At 48.7% G+C, this 17,834-nt stretch overlaps 1 protein-coding gene across 1 annotated transcript; it reads left to right on the top strand.

Annotated features, from left to right (window-relative positions):
- Positions 1–2,333: 2,333 nt before the first annotated feature.
- On the top strand, positions 2,334–14,783 carry LOC120894958 (protein takeout-like). Its single transcript, XM_040297874.1, has 5 exons — positions 2,334–2,447; positions 5,460–5,764; positions 13,305–13,679; positions 13,762–13,911; positions 13,992–14,783. Exons 2-5 carry the CDS (start codon positions 5,689–5,691, stop codon positions 14,144–14,146), a joined length of 756 nt encoding a protein of 251 aa, XP_040153808.1. The 5' UTR covers positions 2,334–2,447; positions 5,460–5,688; the 3' UTR covers positions 14,147–14,783.
- Positions 14,784–17,834: the final 3,051 nt, after the last annotated feature.

The raw sequence follows: 17,834 nt of genomic DNA, 5'->3' as shown, positions 1-17,834 counted from the left end.
CTTCGGTCTGCTGTTCTTTCAGCCTGTATATGGCACGTAAAGATAGTGAAAGAGAAACTCTTTTTGGGATGCTAACCCTTAAGTGATAGAAGATACATCAAAACACACAAAATTGATAAAATTTTCTGAAACCGCAAACTAACCTCTATACTTGGAATATGCGAACTCCCGGGTGTGAATGGCATGGTCAGATTAATATCGAACGAAACAAAAGCCACCACACTCTATCAGCTGCTGACAAATGTCGCAAAAAAGCCCGTCCCTGCCCTAACCCAACACCAAACAATGTCCATTGCGTGCGTCCAATTGAGGGCTGATAACTGTAACGCTCCATTTACGCGAAGGGCACGTTTGTAATCAATGATGAAGGCTCTCTCCCTTCCTCTCCGTCGTCACCCTTCAGACACACACGCCTTTTTCCAGCGCATATCGGTCAAACGATTTTATCTTGCGCAATTAAATGACTTTACCTTGACTTAGATGTTTACCGAGAGCAGATTGCTTTTTGCTTAGCTTCAACACGTTTGATGGCACAGATTAAATAAATCTCATTTTCATTAGCCTTTCCACACAGCAAACAACAAAGCAAATGTGATGAGGAAAGCAAAAACAAAACAAGCCGAAGAGGGGCGGGATCCAAACGAAAGTGAAGAATGCGAAATTTATATGCGAAACAAATTTAATACACCAACACCACCAAACCTATTCGGCAATGGGGCAGGATGTTTGTTTATATATGTGTGCCTTCCCTTAGTGTGGAAATGGAAATTTGAAGCGGTTTTCCTTTCCACCCGGTTTAAACTAGAGCGTGTCGAGACACATGTACGTTTTATGCTATTATGCTTGCTGTTGTTTCGGCAATATCTCACACCGATTGTTTTAGGAGCGATCTTCATTCGCCCCCAAGGACATGGGCATGTGCGATACCGGGGGCCACGCAGACGAAACAATCCTCTCACCAGTGAACGGTTCGAAACGCTGCTTCTCGTTGAGTATATGTTGTGTGGCTTCGCTGCCAATACGCTAATGAACACGCCGGTCGTCCTTGAAAGTCGTCCGTACTCCGATTAATGCACTTCCGTCTACGGCGGCTGATAACGTTCGGCCGGTTCGTCCGATCGAAAACCCCGTTCCTTGAACCGGTCCCACGTCCGAAAATCGTTCACCGCCCGAAATGGTTCGCTGACATTGGGCGGCGTGGCGTGTGGGCGACACGAATCTGCGTCTGTGTGTGTGTTTTCAGGTTGAAGCAAATCGCTCAAGGATTAGAAGCACCCATCCCAGAAGAGTTCTTATCGGGCCCGGCTAGTACGACTCAACAATAGCAAACCCGTCATCAAAATCAATTAGTTATTCCCGCTTCGTTACACCGCGAATGAAGTAATTGACCGGAAATCATAATTCATGAGAGGAGGAGAGACATTGGAACATTGTTTACAATATTTTTTGTCCACTCTTCCCTTTGTGTAACAGCACGAGCGGTTCACTAGTATAAGGTCGACAGATTTGGAGTGCGATTGCGTGCACATGACGTGAAAATATGATAATTTAAGGTCACTCTTCTGAATGGACCGAACAATAACTCCGTTATCTGATCGCCCTCAGCTAAAGCGTAATTATCGAAACATAATAGAGTGTTTCTTCTACCAGAGCAGTACATCCGTTCGGGTCACCATGCGGGTGGTTCTGGCACCACCAATAACCAACCGGGAATGGCAAGCGTTTTAAAAAAAAAAACTAAACCAGGCTTTCAAATGACAACGAGGAACACGTTACGGAAGCATTATAGCGAGAATAAGTAAATGCCACTCTTGGAACCGGTATTTCGCCAACCCGGGCGTACGAGAATAGGCCGCGCGAAGCGTTTAACTACAAAGAACTTCAGCGCGCGGGGAAGCGACGAACGCTGTGTTTGCGCGCGTGGTTTAAGTACGGTGTGCCGTTGGGTGTGAAGCAAGCAAAAAAACCCATGGTCGATTAGAATTGTGCTGTGAGCAGTATCAGGAATTTGATGGATGTAAATCGTACGATAAAAAAATTCTCCATTTTCGGTAGCATTGTGAGGAAGCTTTACTCAAAGCCAGTCTGCTAGTGTGTGAGCTAATTTGACCACTCACCCACTCACTCACTGAGGTGAGCAACAGCTGAGTGTCGAATTGCTCTCCTCGTTCGATTGTTTCGTTTACAGCTGTACGCTACTAAAGCACTAAGCCGAAAGAAATGCTGAGAGCAGCGGCAAAGCAAGAAAAAACAACCCAACTAGCCCACTGAGCGTGAGCTTTCGCGTGAGTGACGGGCGCGATGTATGTAAGTATGTGTGTGAGTGCAAGGTGAGAGAAGCGAGAAAAAAAAGCTCGTGCCATATAAAAGTGTGCTGCGCCGAATGCAACGGCTTTATTCGTTCGCGCAAAGTCGCTCCGGTGCGTAGTGCCAGTTGTTTTGGTTTGGTGCGTATAGTGTTGTGTGTTTAGCGGGGTTTTCTTATGTCTGTCGCGTCGGACTGAACTTTATCTGTGTCTTAAGCATTGGTTTCGAGTCGCCTTGCCGTGCACAAAGGCAGCTCTGAAACAACAGCTCGTAAAACATTCGGCCTTGCGGTGATTATCGAAATCTCCGCGGACACAAAAAAAGGAACTGTGACGGTGTAGAAAGAAATGGAAAGCAAGCAAGCGAATGGAGTGGAGTTTGCGATCGGAAAGCAGTTTGCGACACCCTTCTCGATCGATACTGCTTGAACAGTTTTGCGTGTTTGTGACCAGTGTTTTTTTTTTTTTGTTTTTGTCAGTGCCATGAGACATTATTGACGCCAGAGCTTCGATCATTTCTGTGGGTGCATTAATCGTAACACGATAAAGAACGAAAATAGCTTCCCCAGCCTCCCCCAGCAGCATCTCGATCGTGTTTAAACGCTCAGAGATGCGGTGGACATTCGAGAAGCTTGTGCCTGTGTCTTGAGAAGCCTAATTTAGACAGCCAACTCATACGCACTACGACACGCAAGCGATGGATTGGACGCGAAAGAGAAGCACGTGGGGAGGGGAAAGGCTCTCCCCTGAACACCAACCAGCAACAGGGCCTGCCAAAGGGGAAGGGATGGGAATATTGTGCAAATATCTCTAAACCCGTGTATCTCGGTTCGCCCGCCGAGGCCGCAGACAACTGCGGAGCGAACCAGCAGCTCGGGCCAGCCGTACGGCGGTGGACGAAACGCCGAAACCAGCGCGATATTTTTAAGCCGTCTCGAAACCGGGGAGTGCCATTTACGATCGGGCTGCACCGTGAATTTCACCCCGTCGCCATGGCCCACGTTCGCACACTGTTATCCAACCGTGCACCGAGCGTGAGTGTGAGTGTAGCGACACCGAAACCAAACGAAAGCCAACACCACGGACCTTCGTACTGCACTGCCATTCGAACCAATTTCCGAACGCGTACGCATCCCTCGCGATACCAACTCCAATCGCATCTCGGCTGTTGGTTGATTCGATCCTTCTCAGCGTGATCTATTTTCAAACTGCCTCCAGGAAAGCTTATCAAATGTGATTCTTATCCTTGCACGGCGTGAAGATTCGTACCCCTGGCCAGTTGGTGGTTTTGCCCAAGTGTCGTCATTCATCGTGACGATCTCTCACGCACACCGTGCCGAAATGAGCACGCAGAATTGAATAATAAACAAGCAGCAGAGACCGAGACGCAAGTTATATAATTCAATTACTGCGCTGCCAGCAGCGTGTGCTTCTCAATTTCTGCAACGATGCCCCGAGAAGATGCCGAGCCTGTTGATGATCTGCAGAGCTACTTGGAAGCTACCACGGGATCGATCTGACTCCCGCCGAGGAGTGCGCTCGAGAGACAGAAGGAGACAAGGCTATTTAGGCACCTCCATTCAGAGATGGGATCGTTTTGCGCTTTGTGTCTATTTCGTTTCACACACACACACACACACACACACACACACACACACAAGCCAGTCAAGACTGGCATTGGTTGCCCCATTTTGACAGCTTCACCGATCGCCAAATGCATCGTCGGCCGGCCAGCTAGCCCGATTTGTATTGGCGTGGTTTGGTGCGCGTGCGTGTCCATCTCTCCTTCTGTGCAATGCAGAAGCCGGTTTTTCCTCCCTTCATTTCGCTATCAAGAGGAGGTGAAAGAACTGGGTCAAACCGAAAGTCGGTCGGATCACAGTACCAAAACCGTAGCGTCGTGGGAGATGGTAATTTGGTCGGCTGTGGCTCACTTGACTGAAAGGAGTTGAGTAAAGTATGAAGATCTTTGCTTAAGTTACGGCCTTGCATGCCTATCTTGACTAACAGAAGTAGTTTAAATGCAAAAGTTCAGCTCCATTCCACCGGTTCTGGATGGTGCCACTAAAGTCCGTGATAGATTCGAGAACGGGATGTTAAAATACTATCCTGTCAGCTCGATACCCCCTCATCATAATCCATCAAACTCACCTACAATTGAGGCAAAATCAAGCTATCGCTACCAGAACCAGTCTTCTTAGTAACCCGATACCCTGCTCTTCTCGAACGCGCTAATGTCTGTGGTCGAGCTATGTCCATGTAATGTCCATTAAACCAACCACGCCACCTTGCACAGATCATTTCGTCCGATTGTCCACCTCGAACAAACCCCACCATCACCATCGTTCTAGGCGTGCCTCGGGTTCCGTATAAGCCGTAGAATAAATCAAGCCCTGCTTACGCAAGCATCAATTCAGAAATGCTTGACCACATTACGAGCCCGAACTGCATACACAGGCACAGGCACTCTCGTTGCCATTTCATCAACAATAACCTACACCCCGGTTGCTTCATCCGAGGATCGAGAAGGCTGGTGGGGCTGTTAGAGGTTGGAGGACGACTGTACCGGTTGTTTAATATTAGCCGCTTACTAAAAGTCATCGCTGGTGACACCTTGATTCCCATTCTTCGAGCGCATTAGCACGTAGCACGTCTCGAAGAGCGTCGTTGGATGTTGTTGGAATTGGGCACCGCTGTCGCCATTACGTCTCTATTGGGTGAAAAGACACATCAGACATTGTGCTGTTTAAGGTGCACAAAGCGACGATTAGTGGTAATGTCGCACCAGGAAAAAACACAGTTCTTCTTAGAAGCGATCACGATCCGGTAATCAAACCAGTACAGTAAGAAAGGAAGGTGCTTATGATCAGCTAGAGTTCCTGCTTCAAAGGACTTACCAGGCACTACCCGTGCCCTCTAATTTCGCACTCCGATGATGTCAGGGTGGTGTGCCTAACCGCACAAAATACGCTAATGATAAGGTTCGCGTTTTGCGTGCTTTACAGCACGACGGATCACCGGGATGATCTTGTCGTCATCGAATTACGTTCTTCTACCCAGTACAAACACTCACCTGTCTCTTCACCTGTTTGCCAATGTGCTTTAACAAACGACATTGTTTTCCTTCCCGTTCCGGCCATCCGGCTTTTGCAGTGGGCAGAGGTGGTTTCAGGCGTCAGAAAGTGTCAGAGATATAAGAGCCGAGTTTGCTCGGATCGATAGGCAAGGACAGAGTTTTCACAGCAATCGAAGCAGTGTGCCGTGTTGACAACGAACCGCCGGACCAAGGACAGCTCCGGCAGCACTCGCTCCACGAGACGCATTTCAAGCCGCAACACTGTTTGCCTTTTTTTGGAGCGGTCGGCCCAAACGGAGTGTCACGATGGCCGTAGGAAGTCTGCTGGTCTGGAGCTTGCTGGTGATTGCCACCGCATCCGCCGCTGGAGTTTACGAACGACGTAAGTATTCGGTGCCTTCTTCTTATCCTCCTAAACCTTCGCCTTCGCCAGATGTGTTTGTGCAGATGAATTTAAATTGTTAATTTTGAAGCTCGTCAAGGCTGGTCAAGTGTTCACGGGAGCGTGCTACCGCATCGGTTGAACATGGAAGATGACTCAACAAATCCGTCCCGACTTCCAAAACTGTCCCACTCCCGAGTGCTCCCCCCGAACGATCGGTCGGTTGGAGTTGTAGTGAAAAGGCTTTCTTTCCCATCCTCCTCTTCCTTCTCGTGCGCTTGTCTTTTTTTTAGTTCAAGGTGATCCACTCCAGCTGCTGCGCATAAACATTCCCATTTTCCCCCCCGAACGGGGTGGAGGTGATGATCTTGAAACTCACCCCTTGGTGTCTCCTTGCTGGGGTTTTGTTTTTTCTCTCCCAAATTTGTCGCTGTTGATCGACGGATAAGACAACGCCAAAAACCTCCATTGTGCGTTTGATGATAACAATGCATACAAACACACACACACACACACACACACACACACACACACATACACAATTACTCATAATCCCCCCAGGGGGGTGGCGGGTCTTGATTGCGTATGCGTGCCACTATGCGTGCGTCCGCGTTCAAGCAGCGAAAGTAACCTGCCTGTAGTATTTGCCGTGCCCGATGCACACCTTCCGTGCCTGACCCGGTGCGGAACCGACCCAAGCAGCGATTAATAGTTCTGCGTGGTTTTGCCTTTAGCCGGGTGTTCATTTCCTTGATGCCATGTGCGTGGCCCCGAGCCTCTCTTCCCCTGGCCCCGAGCCTCTCTTCCCCTGGCCCCGCTGCAACATTAATTCATTCGTATCAAATTGAGCGTTTTTTTGTTGATGTTGTGTGTATGTGTTGTTGGTTTCGTTTGGCCTTACTTCTTGTTGGCTTCTGTATTTTTTCGATTCAATGCAACTGTGCCTTTTTGGTTACACACAGTTCGAGGCCACCGTTTTCTTCGCCGTTCCCCTTTCTCCTGCAGCGACACGGCACGGTGTCATCATATCTGATTATGATCGCCCCAAACACGAGGTGGCCCTCTCTTTCTCTCACTGCCAGTTCCATGTGCGATCGTTTTCGATTGGCACCGTACGGGTAGGCGTGCTGTTACATCAGGCACGGTCGCACACAAGCGGACACGTGCTGCTACACCACCTGCCGTTTCATTCACGGTGCTAACGATGGTTAAAATTAGCACTCATTCAACAGCTCGTTCAACAGAAAATTCCTGCACAAACTACAGCCCAAAACTACGAATAATGCACGAGCGGACACGTGGGCCGATGCGCCAAACGCATCGTGATCCGCGGCTTGATGAAAATGGTGCCGACGACCTACAAACAAGCTGCGCGCGCACCCAACACTCCCCTAGCACTAACACGAGCGCTTGGCTTGTGTATGACAGTAGTTTCGTTTCGTTTTCGTGTGCTTTTTTAGTATTTTTTTTTTTTTGGTGTGAGCTTCTCGACCCGGTTGTTATCTCACCCGAACGGGCTGCACGCAAGCGCGTCTCGCGGCCACTGCCGATGATGTGCCGACTGGGACGACTTGAATGAGAGTAAAAGTGAGAAACCGGAGTGGAGATTCCGGCACCATTGCACCCCGGACCCGTGACCAGACGCGTCGTTGTCGGCTGGGTATGAAGGAGTAATGGCGTATAATGGGGAGGTTTCTCCCCGGCTCCATCTCCGTACCACCGGTGTGACCTATTTTCATCCCACCAAGTCTGCAACCCTGTCTGCGCTACTTACACACGGCTCGGTGAGCAGAGCGCGGTGTAGAGCGGCACAGAGAGAAGGAGCGACACACCGGCACACCGTGGATTCCAACGAGCCAATTGCGCTTGTGGGGAGGGATATAGGTTCGCTTTCAGCCCTCACCATCATCACTTTCGCTTTCGCGTTTGGCTTCACAGCATCACAGCTGATCGTGGATCGTGTGTGAAGCCCTATTCTTGATGCTATACGAGAGGATCTTTATATTTAAATTTAAACGGTTAGCTTTTTTAATAAAACAAGCTCAAATAAAGCCCACGGAAGGAAAAGCGAATCAAACAAAATCCATTGCCTTCTATGAAAAAATCGTTTTGACAACAAAACCTTCAACGGACTAAAAACATATCAAGCCAAACATAACATAGCCAGGCGCATGTCAACAAAACCTTGGCAAAAGTCCGCTTGTCTTTGTGCATTCAAAAAAAAAACACTTACACATCGTACAAAAACGCAACAACAGATCCGCAGAAGCTACGTGCACAACGATGAAGATGGCCACTTTCAGTGTGCCACTTTCCGCTTTGGTCGCTTTGGGAGGATGATTACGCAATGCTGCGGCCCGATCGGTAGCAAACACCGCGGCACCGGTAAACCCGTTTCAAGTTCACGAAAGCGTCTTTTCGCCTTCATTTATTTATTGTCATGCTTATGCTTGTGTGTGCTGCGAACCGTCGGGTGGCTTTTTTTGAATGTTTGCTTTATCAATTCCACAGTCGAGGGTCTTTTTTCGTGTGTGAGTGTTTGTGTATGTGTGAACTTGAACCGTGTGGCGCAGAGAGAGAGCTGAGAAGCGAGGGGTTGAGTCCCTTTTTCGGCAAAACATTTGGCCGGCCAAAGCTTCTTAGTTCACCCCTCTTTCCCTCTATTGAAGTCCATTGAATGATGGCCTAAGATTGGGGGGAGAGGGGAAAGGAAAGGGTTTATTATTTTATTCATCGTTCAATGTCGAACGGCGCGCGGCAGATCCGTACGGCGCGCTGCTTTGCATGAATGAATGCCGTCAGCCGGACGGAGTCATCTCTCCCTCTCCCTCGCGGTCGCTAGGGCGCCACAGCTAATGATAAACTTTATGATGAAATGGACAGCGCGAGCGCCCTCGATGCTGACACTGCGAGCCGACACGACGATTACCTCAAAACCGGCCAAGGGGAAAGGCCGCGCGCTGCGCACAAGAATTTGGCCCCGTTCGGGCGTACCCTGCCCCGGCCAGGAAGTGTGGCGGAGTTGTGCTGGCGGAGAAGTAGTGGGGGCTATGACGGGGCGATCACCGAGAGTCTTTTGAAAGGTTTCCTTGCCCGGTCGCTGTGAATCAGCTGCGCCGCGCCAGACCCACCCCGGGAATGGCTCGCGCGCTGCAAGGCAAGGCGCGTTTCGGGTGACGAAAGCGCGCTTTAACCTACTCTCTCACACCGTTGCCGGGCGCGGCACAGGAGAAGTGGCGACTTTTGCAAGTCACCTCGGCGCTGGCCATCGGCAGCCAAAGGGTGCAACGTGTGTGTGTGTGTGGTTGTGTTAAGCCGGGATGCTTTCGTTGCGGCCTTTCGGTTGCAAGCGAGACGGCGAAAAATAATGCTGATGATGCTGGACGGGCGCACACCACATTTGTTTGTCCATTCGGCACAAAACACTTGTACGGATGTCGAGTAGTACCGAGTGGTGGGCAAGCGGTGGGCGAAAGAGAAAGGGAAACCAGGGGAAGGTGGGGGGGAGTGCGGTTGAGAAGCAAAGAATGCGCCACCGTGCAAGCGAAAACAAACCGTGAAACGCCGTTTTAGCACTGGACCATTGTTTTGAAAGCTGTCCACCTCCCGAAATGAACGACCCTGACTCATTTTGAAAGGTGCACCGTACGGGGGGGCCAACGCCAGCAACGGATCTTGCCCACCTTTGCACAAGCACAGTCGGTTAAGATTCTGCTGCGAGATGACCAGTGGCGGGAAATTTGGAGTGGTCGTGTCATTTTTAACGACACTTCTGCACCTTAGTGGTGCAGTTTTGTGATTGTAGTATCGAATGTATATTTTTGTTTGATGAAATGCGTCTAATCTATGCTCGACAATTGTATCATATTTCAATTCTAGCACCTTGTCAATGGCTTTTCTTTTATAATCTTAAATTAACCTACACACAAGGGTCAGCCTTCCTAGCTCGGACACTTAATTAATTCTTATGCATTAAACCTAAAGACTTAAAGACTTTGCAGCCTTCTAGACCTTTTTATTAAACCATAAATCATTCAACTCATGGAGTCAAAAGTCATTTCGTAGAGGATGTTTTCTGGCTATATTGGTGCCAAAAATCTGACTAATTTCACAAGAACTTCGGCTTAGGATGTTTAATACGCACACGAAGAACCAGTCCAGCCTATTGTTATTTATAACCTTACACTTTGGTTGACATTAACGCTTTTCTAAACCGTATAACATATCAACCTTACATTTGAACAGGATCATTGTTGAAAGTATTCTCATTCAGCTGTCAGAAATGTATTCAGCTGTCCAGAAAGCCTCAAAGCCAACAGATGAGCACAAATAGCTAAAGGTTTCCGACATTAGGCGACCACCGCTGGATATCCGTGTCTACAGTTGAGATACAAATAAGCAGAACATTTCTGCGTTTGATCTTAATTTGATCTCCCATATAACATGAGTAAGCTTTGATCGTAGTAGGAATTACGAAAGCTTAATTGGATCTCAATGACAAAAGAGTTTCAAGTACAGTTAAATCTCTCTAAGACGAATCATCAATTGACCAAAAGCCTTGAAAGCTATTTATCTTTGAGATACTAAAGTAACGTGAATACATGCAGTTTCCAAGTTTTTAAACTATAGCCTTAAGGTTTTCAACTTTTGATCGTGAAATGTGAACAGACATTCAAATACTCTGCCTAAAGAATTTACGAAGCCAAATTCTTCTTGAACAGACTGCATTTTAGAGAGACTTCACTGTATTTCTATTTCTAGACACTTTTCAATCACTGGAAACACTTCTCTTAATCAAATCCAAATAAGTGCCTTTCATTCTTTGTACAAAACCGTATCATAGCCTACTCCAACCCGCATACTCATTAGCGCAAGCGACTCGCGTAATATACCTCCCAGGAAACTCTTGTCTTGTTTCCACGCACCCTCAGATCATTGTTTGACGCACCAACTAAAAAAAAACAAAACTCACTCCGACCCAAAGCCACATATCCTCAGGAAACGGCACACCAGGGCCACCAGGAGCCCCAGTTTCCACGGGCCGGCGTAGGGAAGAGCCCCTCCCGCTCATGTGGCATTCTTACACGCAGAACCATTCTACCCAAACGCCTTCCACCTCCCTCCTCCCTCCCCCGCAGGGCAGGTGAACTCTACCTCGAGCGCACAATCAAGCCTCGCACTGCCTCGGATTGGCGCATTTGGATGGATTGTGGAGCTCTTGGGGATGTCGAAATCGGCGCGTTGTGTCTTTTTAATTGCAACCGTACGCGCGCGCGAGCGCTCCAATGCGTACGCTGCACTGTTCTGGTGCGCTCTCGTTTAAGAATGGTGTCTTTCTTCGGTGCGTGCGACCCGTGCGTGGCCATGTGACCATCCGATCCGTTCGCCTTGCTCTGCAAATCGTCTCGTGGCTTGAAACGTGGACGTTCGTGGCGCAATCAGTTGAGCGTGGCAGCGCACGGGTTTTAGCCAATCGTCGCGCCAATGTCTCTTCTTTCTCGTAGGGCGGCCGAAGCCATCGCTTCAAGGGTGCCCGAAATGTGCAGAACGTGTGTGCAGGTGAGAGGGGAGGGAGGGGTGTGTACAAGCAAGGCCAAACAAGCACAGACACAGAGAGGTAAAGCCACACACTGCCCCGTGGTGATAGCTGCGTGTAGTAATCGTACGCAACCGAGATCGAACTCGAACGGCGAACGCGAGAATCGCAACGAGCAGCTGTAGAACGCACCAGATCAAAATTGTTCATCTTCTATCGGAAAACACTGCGGTTTGTGTCTCACAGGCTGTGCCCCATCAGAGAGGAGATTTGGCCATTTAAGGGCGATCCTCTCTCTCTCTCTCTCTCTCTCTCTCTCTCTCTCTCACACACACTCACGCGCTCCCTCTACCCAAGCCCCCACTGCCACGGAAACAGGTTTCCCGCATTAGCACCTTTCGCAGCCGGACATACATTTTCGAACACTTCTCGTCCGCCAAGGGTCCTTCAGGCGTGCCGTGCCGTGCGTACGCAGCGCAAATCTTAACACTTTCCGCAACAACGCGACGGACAGCGCAAAATACGTCTCCCCTGCGACGCTTTGCATAATCCGTGCAGCCGCCCTAATTTACCCAACCATTCGTCCGCCCGGCCCAGCTGAATGCCGAGAACGGGCTTAATTATCCTACTTTCCTACCGCACAATTAGCTCGAACAGGTTTTGTTTTCTGCGACGTCGTCTAGATCTTTCTCTGCCCTCGGCTCTGTACTTTATCGTGTACGGGCAGGGGGTGGTTTAAGCCAAGAACCAAGTGCCCGAGCGCCCCAAACCAATTACGTCGGTGTCCAAACTTTTACTTCCTGGACTGGATTTGCGGACTGCGCTACTGCGCCAAAGTCACAGGCACAGGTATGCAAAGTCGAACAAAGCCGACAAATGGAACCAGGCCAAGGATCAGGAGTTGAAGAGGGGAAAAAGAAAAAAAAAGCGATCCCGTTCAAGGTCGCCTGATGAGATGGTGGTCGAATTTCTTAATTTCTTTGTGCCACAAGATCGCCGGTTCGAAGGTGTCGAAAAGCGCAATCAAGCGTGAGGTGTTGAAGATCGCCTCAGCTACAGGCGCGAGGAAAGTTGCAATCCCAACCGACGGTGTCCCGCTGGGGCAATCGGTTTTGTTTGCTCACTGTTTTGGAGGTCATTTGTGCTGGTGCTCACGGTGCGTAAGTGCGTTAAAAATGCCACCTTGCATCGCGATCGTTATCGTTTCCAACGCCGATGTAGTGCGCGTGCGGTGGGTGTGTGGCAACAAAAATGGCAATCCTAGGCAAACGACCAGCACTGTAGCGTTGAAAACGTACAGTGGGAGCGCACGAGGACATACTTACGCGCACTCTGTTCCTCACCGGAGTGCACCATGCAGCTCTGAAGGATTTCTCATATTATTCACCTTATGCTAATTTTGCCCATCATCTCCACCGATGTTTTGTAAATCCTTCATTCACAACCGTCTGTTTGCACCAACAGCCTTGGCAAATATTAAACTCATCTAAAGTGACCGCGGCAGTTTATCACACACAACTCCCTACCGTATGGCGCTTTATGAACGGAAGCGCAACACACGTTACAACGCGTTGCAACAGTGGACAATGAAATCCTTCAACGGATCGGATGTTTCTTCCACCGGATGCATGACCTGAAAACGGGCGGTTGGTTTTTGATCGCTTTTACGCTCCAAAAGCGATGCGCACCGTTTGCCACCGCGCGCAAAGACAGTTGATCCATTCGATTTGCTTTACAAACGCTTTTGATACACTTTTACGAATGAAATAAACATGCACATGGCGTCAGACTATCTGAAATTGATTAGGGTTGTTTTTTTTGTCGAATTATTACGAGTCTTGCTTAACTGCGCCTAAATTTATGCAACCTTTCAAACAAACTTTCGTTTTCTAATAGAATGTTGTTTTTTAACGTAATAAACATGTAGAAATACGTCACGCAAAGCACAAACAAACCAATAAATCACTTCTCTTTTTCTCTCTCTCTCACACCATCTTACCACAGCCTCATACATTCTACCCTGCCGACGAGCTGATCCCGAGATTAACAAATGTATCCGGAATTCGCTCAACTTCGTCAAACCGTACGTTGCCCGCGGGCTGCCCGAGCTGAAGACGCCGCCACTGGAGCCGCTGCGCATTGAGGAGCTGGCGATGGAAAACAATGCCGGCGCGGTGCGGATAAAGGCCCTCTTCACGGACATCGTTGCGCAGGGCGCTGGCAACTACACCATCAAGGAGGTGCGCAGCGATCTCAAGAAGCTGCGCATTGACATGAGCATCGCGATCCCGCGGGTGGAGACGCGCGGCAAGTACGAGGTGATCGGTAACGTGCTGCTGCTGCCGGTGCGATCGAACGGCGAGTTCTGGACGGAGTTTTGTAAGTAGAGGAGAAGAGAGGGGAAAAAATGTCTACCGCGACAGTTATTGACTTCCCCATTTCCACGGGCTTTTCGTTGCAGCGGACATTACCGCCATCGCCAAGATCTACGGTAAAGCGGTCGAACGGGACGGTGAGTCGTTTATGGGCATCGAGAAGATCAACGTCGACTTTACGATGAAGAACGCCCGGTTCAAGGTGAAGGACCACGTCAACACGCAGAACGTGCTGGGTAAGTGCCTTTCACTTCGCGCCCTCCCGGCGATCCACTTTTTGCGGTTCAGTTTGCTAACACGGTAACGCTCTTTGCAGGCGAAGCGATCAACCAGTTCCTCAACCAGAACGCGAACGAGCTGATCCAGGAGATGAGACCGGCGGCCTCCCAGAGCATCGGCAAGCTGTTCCGGAAGTTCTTGAACGATGCCTTCACCAACCTGCCGACGCGGTTGTGGCTGCTGGATGACTAGGATGACTGCGCGTTACTGTTCTCCCATCGTAGCAATTAGCAATTCGTTCTTAAAGCATAGGTGATACACAGTAGTAGTTTTAAGGATCGCGCAATGTGCTGTGCCAACTGCAAACACGCGGAAAACGCGAAACACCTTTTCGTGTCGTTTATTTTCGAAACAAAAACAAACAAAAAAGCCCTTTTTAGTAAAGGTAGGACGACGATAGGCAAGTGAGCAAAAAAAAAAAGAGAGAGAATAACTTACAAATTGTAAACATACAACGATAAAAGAAAAAAACTATTTTATTACATTCGATCTTTATTTGATCCCACACGAAACCAACGCCCAACGTAGTTTAAGTGTTTGAAGCGACAAACGATGGCGTACAAAATGTTCTAACAATTGCAAGGAGCGACACTGACGTTTCGCTTACACATTTAGATCATGTTTTTAAATGAAACATAAACAACAACAAAAATACATTGACCAAGCATACACGCAAGCAACACAAAAAACGAACGCGATCATTTTCCTAGCTGTAAGGTGTAAATATTTCGTCGTGATGAAAGCAAAGCGTAGATGGCGGAAGCGATTTTCAAACCACAAACCACAATTTAAATAAAGTGAAATTAAAACAAATGTGAAGCAAACTGAATTTGCTACTTTCTTCGTCAATTGTCCATTTGGGGTTAGATTGGTTCAAATAGAAAGGCATGTAAGGTAGATTTTAAAATCTAGAAAAGGATTAGGAGATCATTGCCAGATACCTTCCGTCTTCTTGAGACACATTCTAATGTTCTAAATGGATTATTAAATGTCTTCTTAACCTTCCCATCGCAACGCATCGCCCATCGTACGGTCGAATGTGGAACGTCTCTCTATTTACCCTACATTAAACAGCGTACAAATACAGTGTCACACTGCCCGGTAATCAGTACGTCGGCGATCCATGGCGTCGAATGCGTAATTGGCTGCGTCGATCTGCTCCACTTCGGCTTGGGCGCGCTAAGGAGGACCGTACCACTCGCGCTAAGGAGGACTAATTTTTCGCTCAAATTTATTGTTTCCGCCGCAACGGCTTATCAGAGACGCAGCGGCCCAGGCGACGACCACGACGACTTCTGGCGCCTTCGATCCACCGGTCCTGACTAGGGCGCCCGTGAGCCGTAGAAACCTACACCCCGTCTTACGAGCCTTCCCCCAAAACCTCAATCGAAGCACCCGTCAGGACCCGTGGTCTATTTTTGAGCGTTCGATTGTGGAACGAGAGTGAAAAATTGCTCCAGCGACTTCCTCTATCTCACCAAAGCCAGCCAACCAGCACCGACGGGCGGACAATCGTCGCCGACACGGCCGTTTATTTTTAGCCTCACCGAAGTGCACATGCATGTGTGCATTACTAAATGTGTTTGAGTTTGTGTGAGTGGCTGCATCTTCCCAGCTATCGAAGCTCCGGTTCAACGTAACGAGCGGTTGAAGGCGGTCAGCCCAACCCGATCCAGTTTGGGCCGGTTCGGGGCTGGTCGACGTACCCTCGCCCTGGCCAGATGTGGCGGCGTGTGGATCGGAACCCACGGCCCTTCTGCTGGCTGGCCACGGGCGGCAAAACAATCTAAGAAGGAAGAGTCACGCGCGTGCCTACGATCGAACCCGACCGCCCTCGAACGGCCCCGATTGTTCTGGAGCGTGTGCGTGTGTGTGGTTCTGAAGGGCTGGGCCGGTGCAAAGGGTTTCGCTTATCGCGGTTTCGATGAGAGAGGGGAAAACATTGCCAACGGTCGGGCACCAATGCTGGCTGACGTTGGTATAATAATTATGTGACGGCATTGTATTATGTTTTCACTGTCGCACTAGTACCATACCAAAGCCATTTGATGCTGCTTTGCTCAGGAATTGAATTAAGCAGAGGAACACAAACAAGTTTTCATTGTCCTTTGTAACAATCAACTCATTCCATTGCACGATTCATTACCCCCACGACATGTTTTTCACTTTAATTCCTTTGCGCTATCTTGAGCTTCTAATTTAGCAAAACATAATAGAAGAAGCTCCGAACGTTTCAATGCCATTCAATCAAAACGTGCAGTAGCGCACGCAACCCAAAAACAACATTACACACAGTGTAGTGCCGGAGGTCACCACTCCCGACTAGTCTCGACATTTATTTCAACCCGAAAATTGCCCCCGCCGCCGAGCTAACTGCGCACTCCGGCGAGCGATCATCAGTCGTACACTAATTTTGCGCAATAATTTCGCGATCACTGACCGGCAACTACCGCACAACCGTCCGGCTCCGATTTCTACCCGCCGATTTCCCCCGGACAGGCGATAATGTTAATTGCTGCAATCGGCGTAGTGCGAGCAATTTATTAACAGTCAAATTGCTGCTAGCCCAGTACGAGCCAGGGCTGAGGTTCTCCCAAAAGAGGCCCACTTGACAGTGCCCTGCCCGAAGGCTTCAGCGAACTGATAACGAATACTGGAAGACGCACACAATCGCACCGGAGAGGTTTCGCTGGCCGTTCTGGGTCCTCTTTTCCGGGTGGTCATCGATCATGATCGATTCATTCACGCGTTTCGGGTACGTCGCGTGAGAAAATGACTGACACTAGCAGTTTGGGACCGTTTATTGGGATGATTTACTGCTCAGTGGTTTTTGATAGGCAATTCGATACATTATCATGATAAAAAAAACAAAAGGTTAAGGATCTGATAGCAAAAGAAAACACAAAAGTAATTCTTCATCTTGAAGCTTAGAACCGACAAAAAAAAACCCCAGTCTATCCCAATAGTTTTTCAATTGCTCTGTAGTAAACGCATCGCAACAGAGCCCAATCCAAAATCAACTTCAAATTAATCATAAAAAAACACCAACATAAATCGGCTGGCGCGTCATGGTGATGCATAGCCATCCGCTCACTATCAGTAATCAGTTGCTCTAAAAATAAAGAACCCAACCGAGCAGCCGCAAAGACATCAGCACATCGAAGAAGAAACAAACAAAAAACTGTCCCATAGGAGGGCGACATGTTATGTCGTCGGCCCCCAGAGTACTATCAGCGAGCTGGGCGCTACAATCAAACGTGCTTCACGTGGAATGACAAAAAAAAGGACGATAGAAAGGAAACCTTTGCAACCTTTTGGCCTTGCGTAAGTTTGCTGTGTCAAATTCACAGGAAGCAAACGGCCCAAACGGTTCTGCGTACGTAATGCTTTAGGGGATAGGAGTTTTTGCAAAAACGGGAGTCTAAAACTCTTGCACGAACACAGGCAGCACTATTCGATTACACGTGCTGATTGTGTCTGCCATTGCCTTTTTTACGGTAATTTGTGAAAGATTTGAAAAGAGAATGACAACCTTTTCAGCATTGTTGCATCATCTTTCGGTTCCGGTTGTTGCTAGTCGCTAGAGATTGGGCGTCGAGTTGGAAGAACGACGGTGTACACGGGGAATGCCAAAAATGTCCTGTCCATTTTTTATTGTCTGCCATTATTCACATACACATAAGGTCTAAATCAATGAATAATTCTTAACACAGCCTGTTATCAACAGCTGCTCGCCAGATGCTGTCACGATACGAACCACTCGGTACGATCCCGCGCCTGCCAGGCTATCGATCGATTTAAACGTCCGTGAATCATAGGAATCGTGTACGTGTAGAGAGCCCAAAGCAAAGACGCGTGGCTCCATTAGGGTCTCGGGTCG

Source organism: Anopheles arabiensis, chromosome 2 (assembly GCF_016920715.1).
Source record: "Anopheles arabiensis isolate DONGOLA chromosome 2, AaraD3, whole genome shotgun sequence".
Taxonomy (NCBI): domain Eukaryota; kingdom Metazoa; phylum Arthropoda; class Insecta; order Diptera; family Culicidae; genus Anopheles; species Anopheles arabiensis.
Note: the sequence above shows the minus strand (reverse complement) of the source record. Positions and strands in the feature narration are given on the sequence as shown.

What these genes read in the sequence shown, in the direction of transcription:
- LOC120894958 (XM_040297874.1), top strand. Translation starts at nt 5,689, where the DNA reads ATGGCCGTAGGAAGTCTGCTGGTCTGGAGCTTGCTGGTGATTGCCACC. An exon ending in CGCTGGAGTTTACGAACGAC is followed by an intron (nt 5,765 to 13,304) that starts GTAAGTATTCGG and finishes ATCTTACCACAG; the next exon opens with CCTCATACATTCTACCCTGC. An exon ending in CGAGTTCTGGACGGAGTTTT is followed by an intron (nt 13,680 to 13,761) that starts GTAAGTAGAGGA and finishes TTTTCGTTGCAG; the next exon opens with CGGACATTACCGCCATCGCC.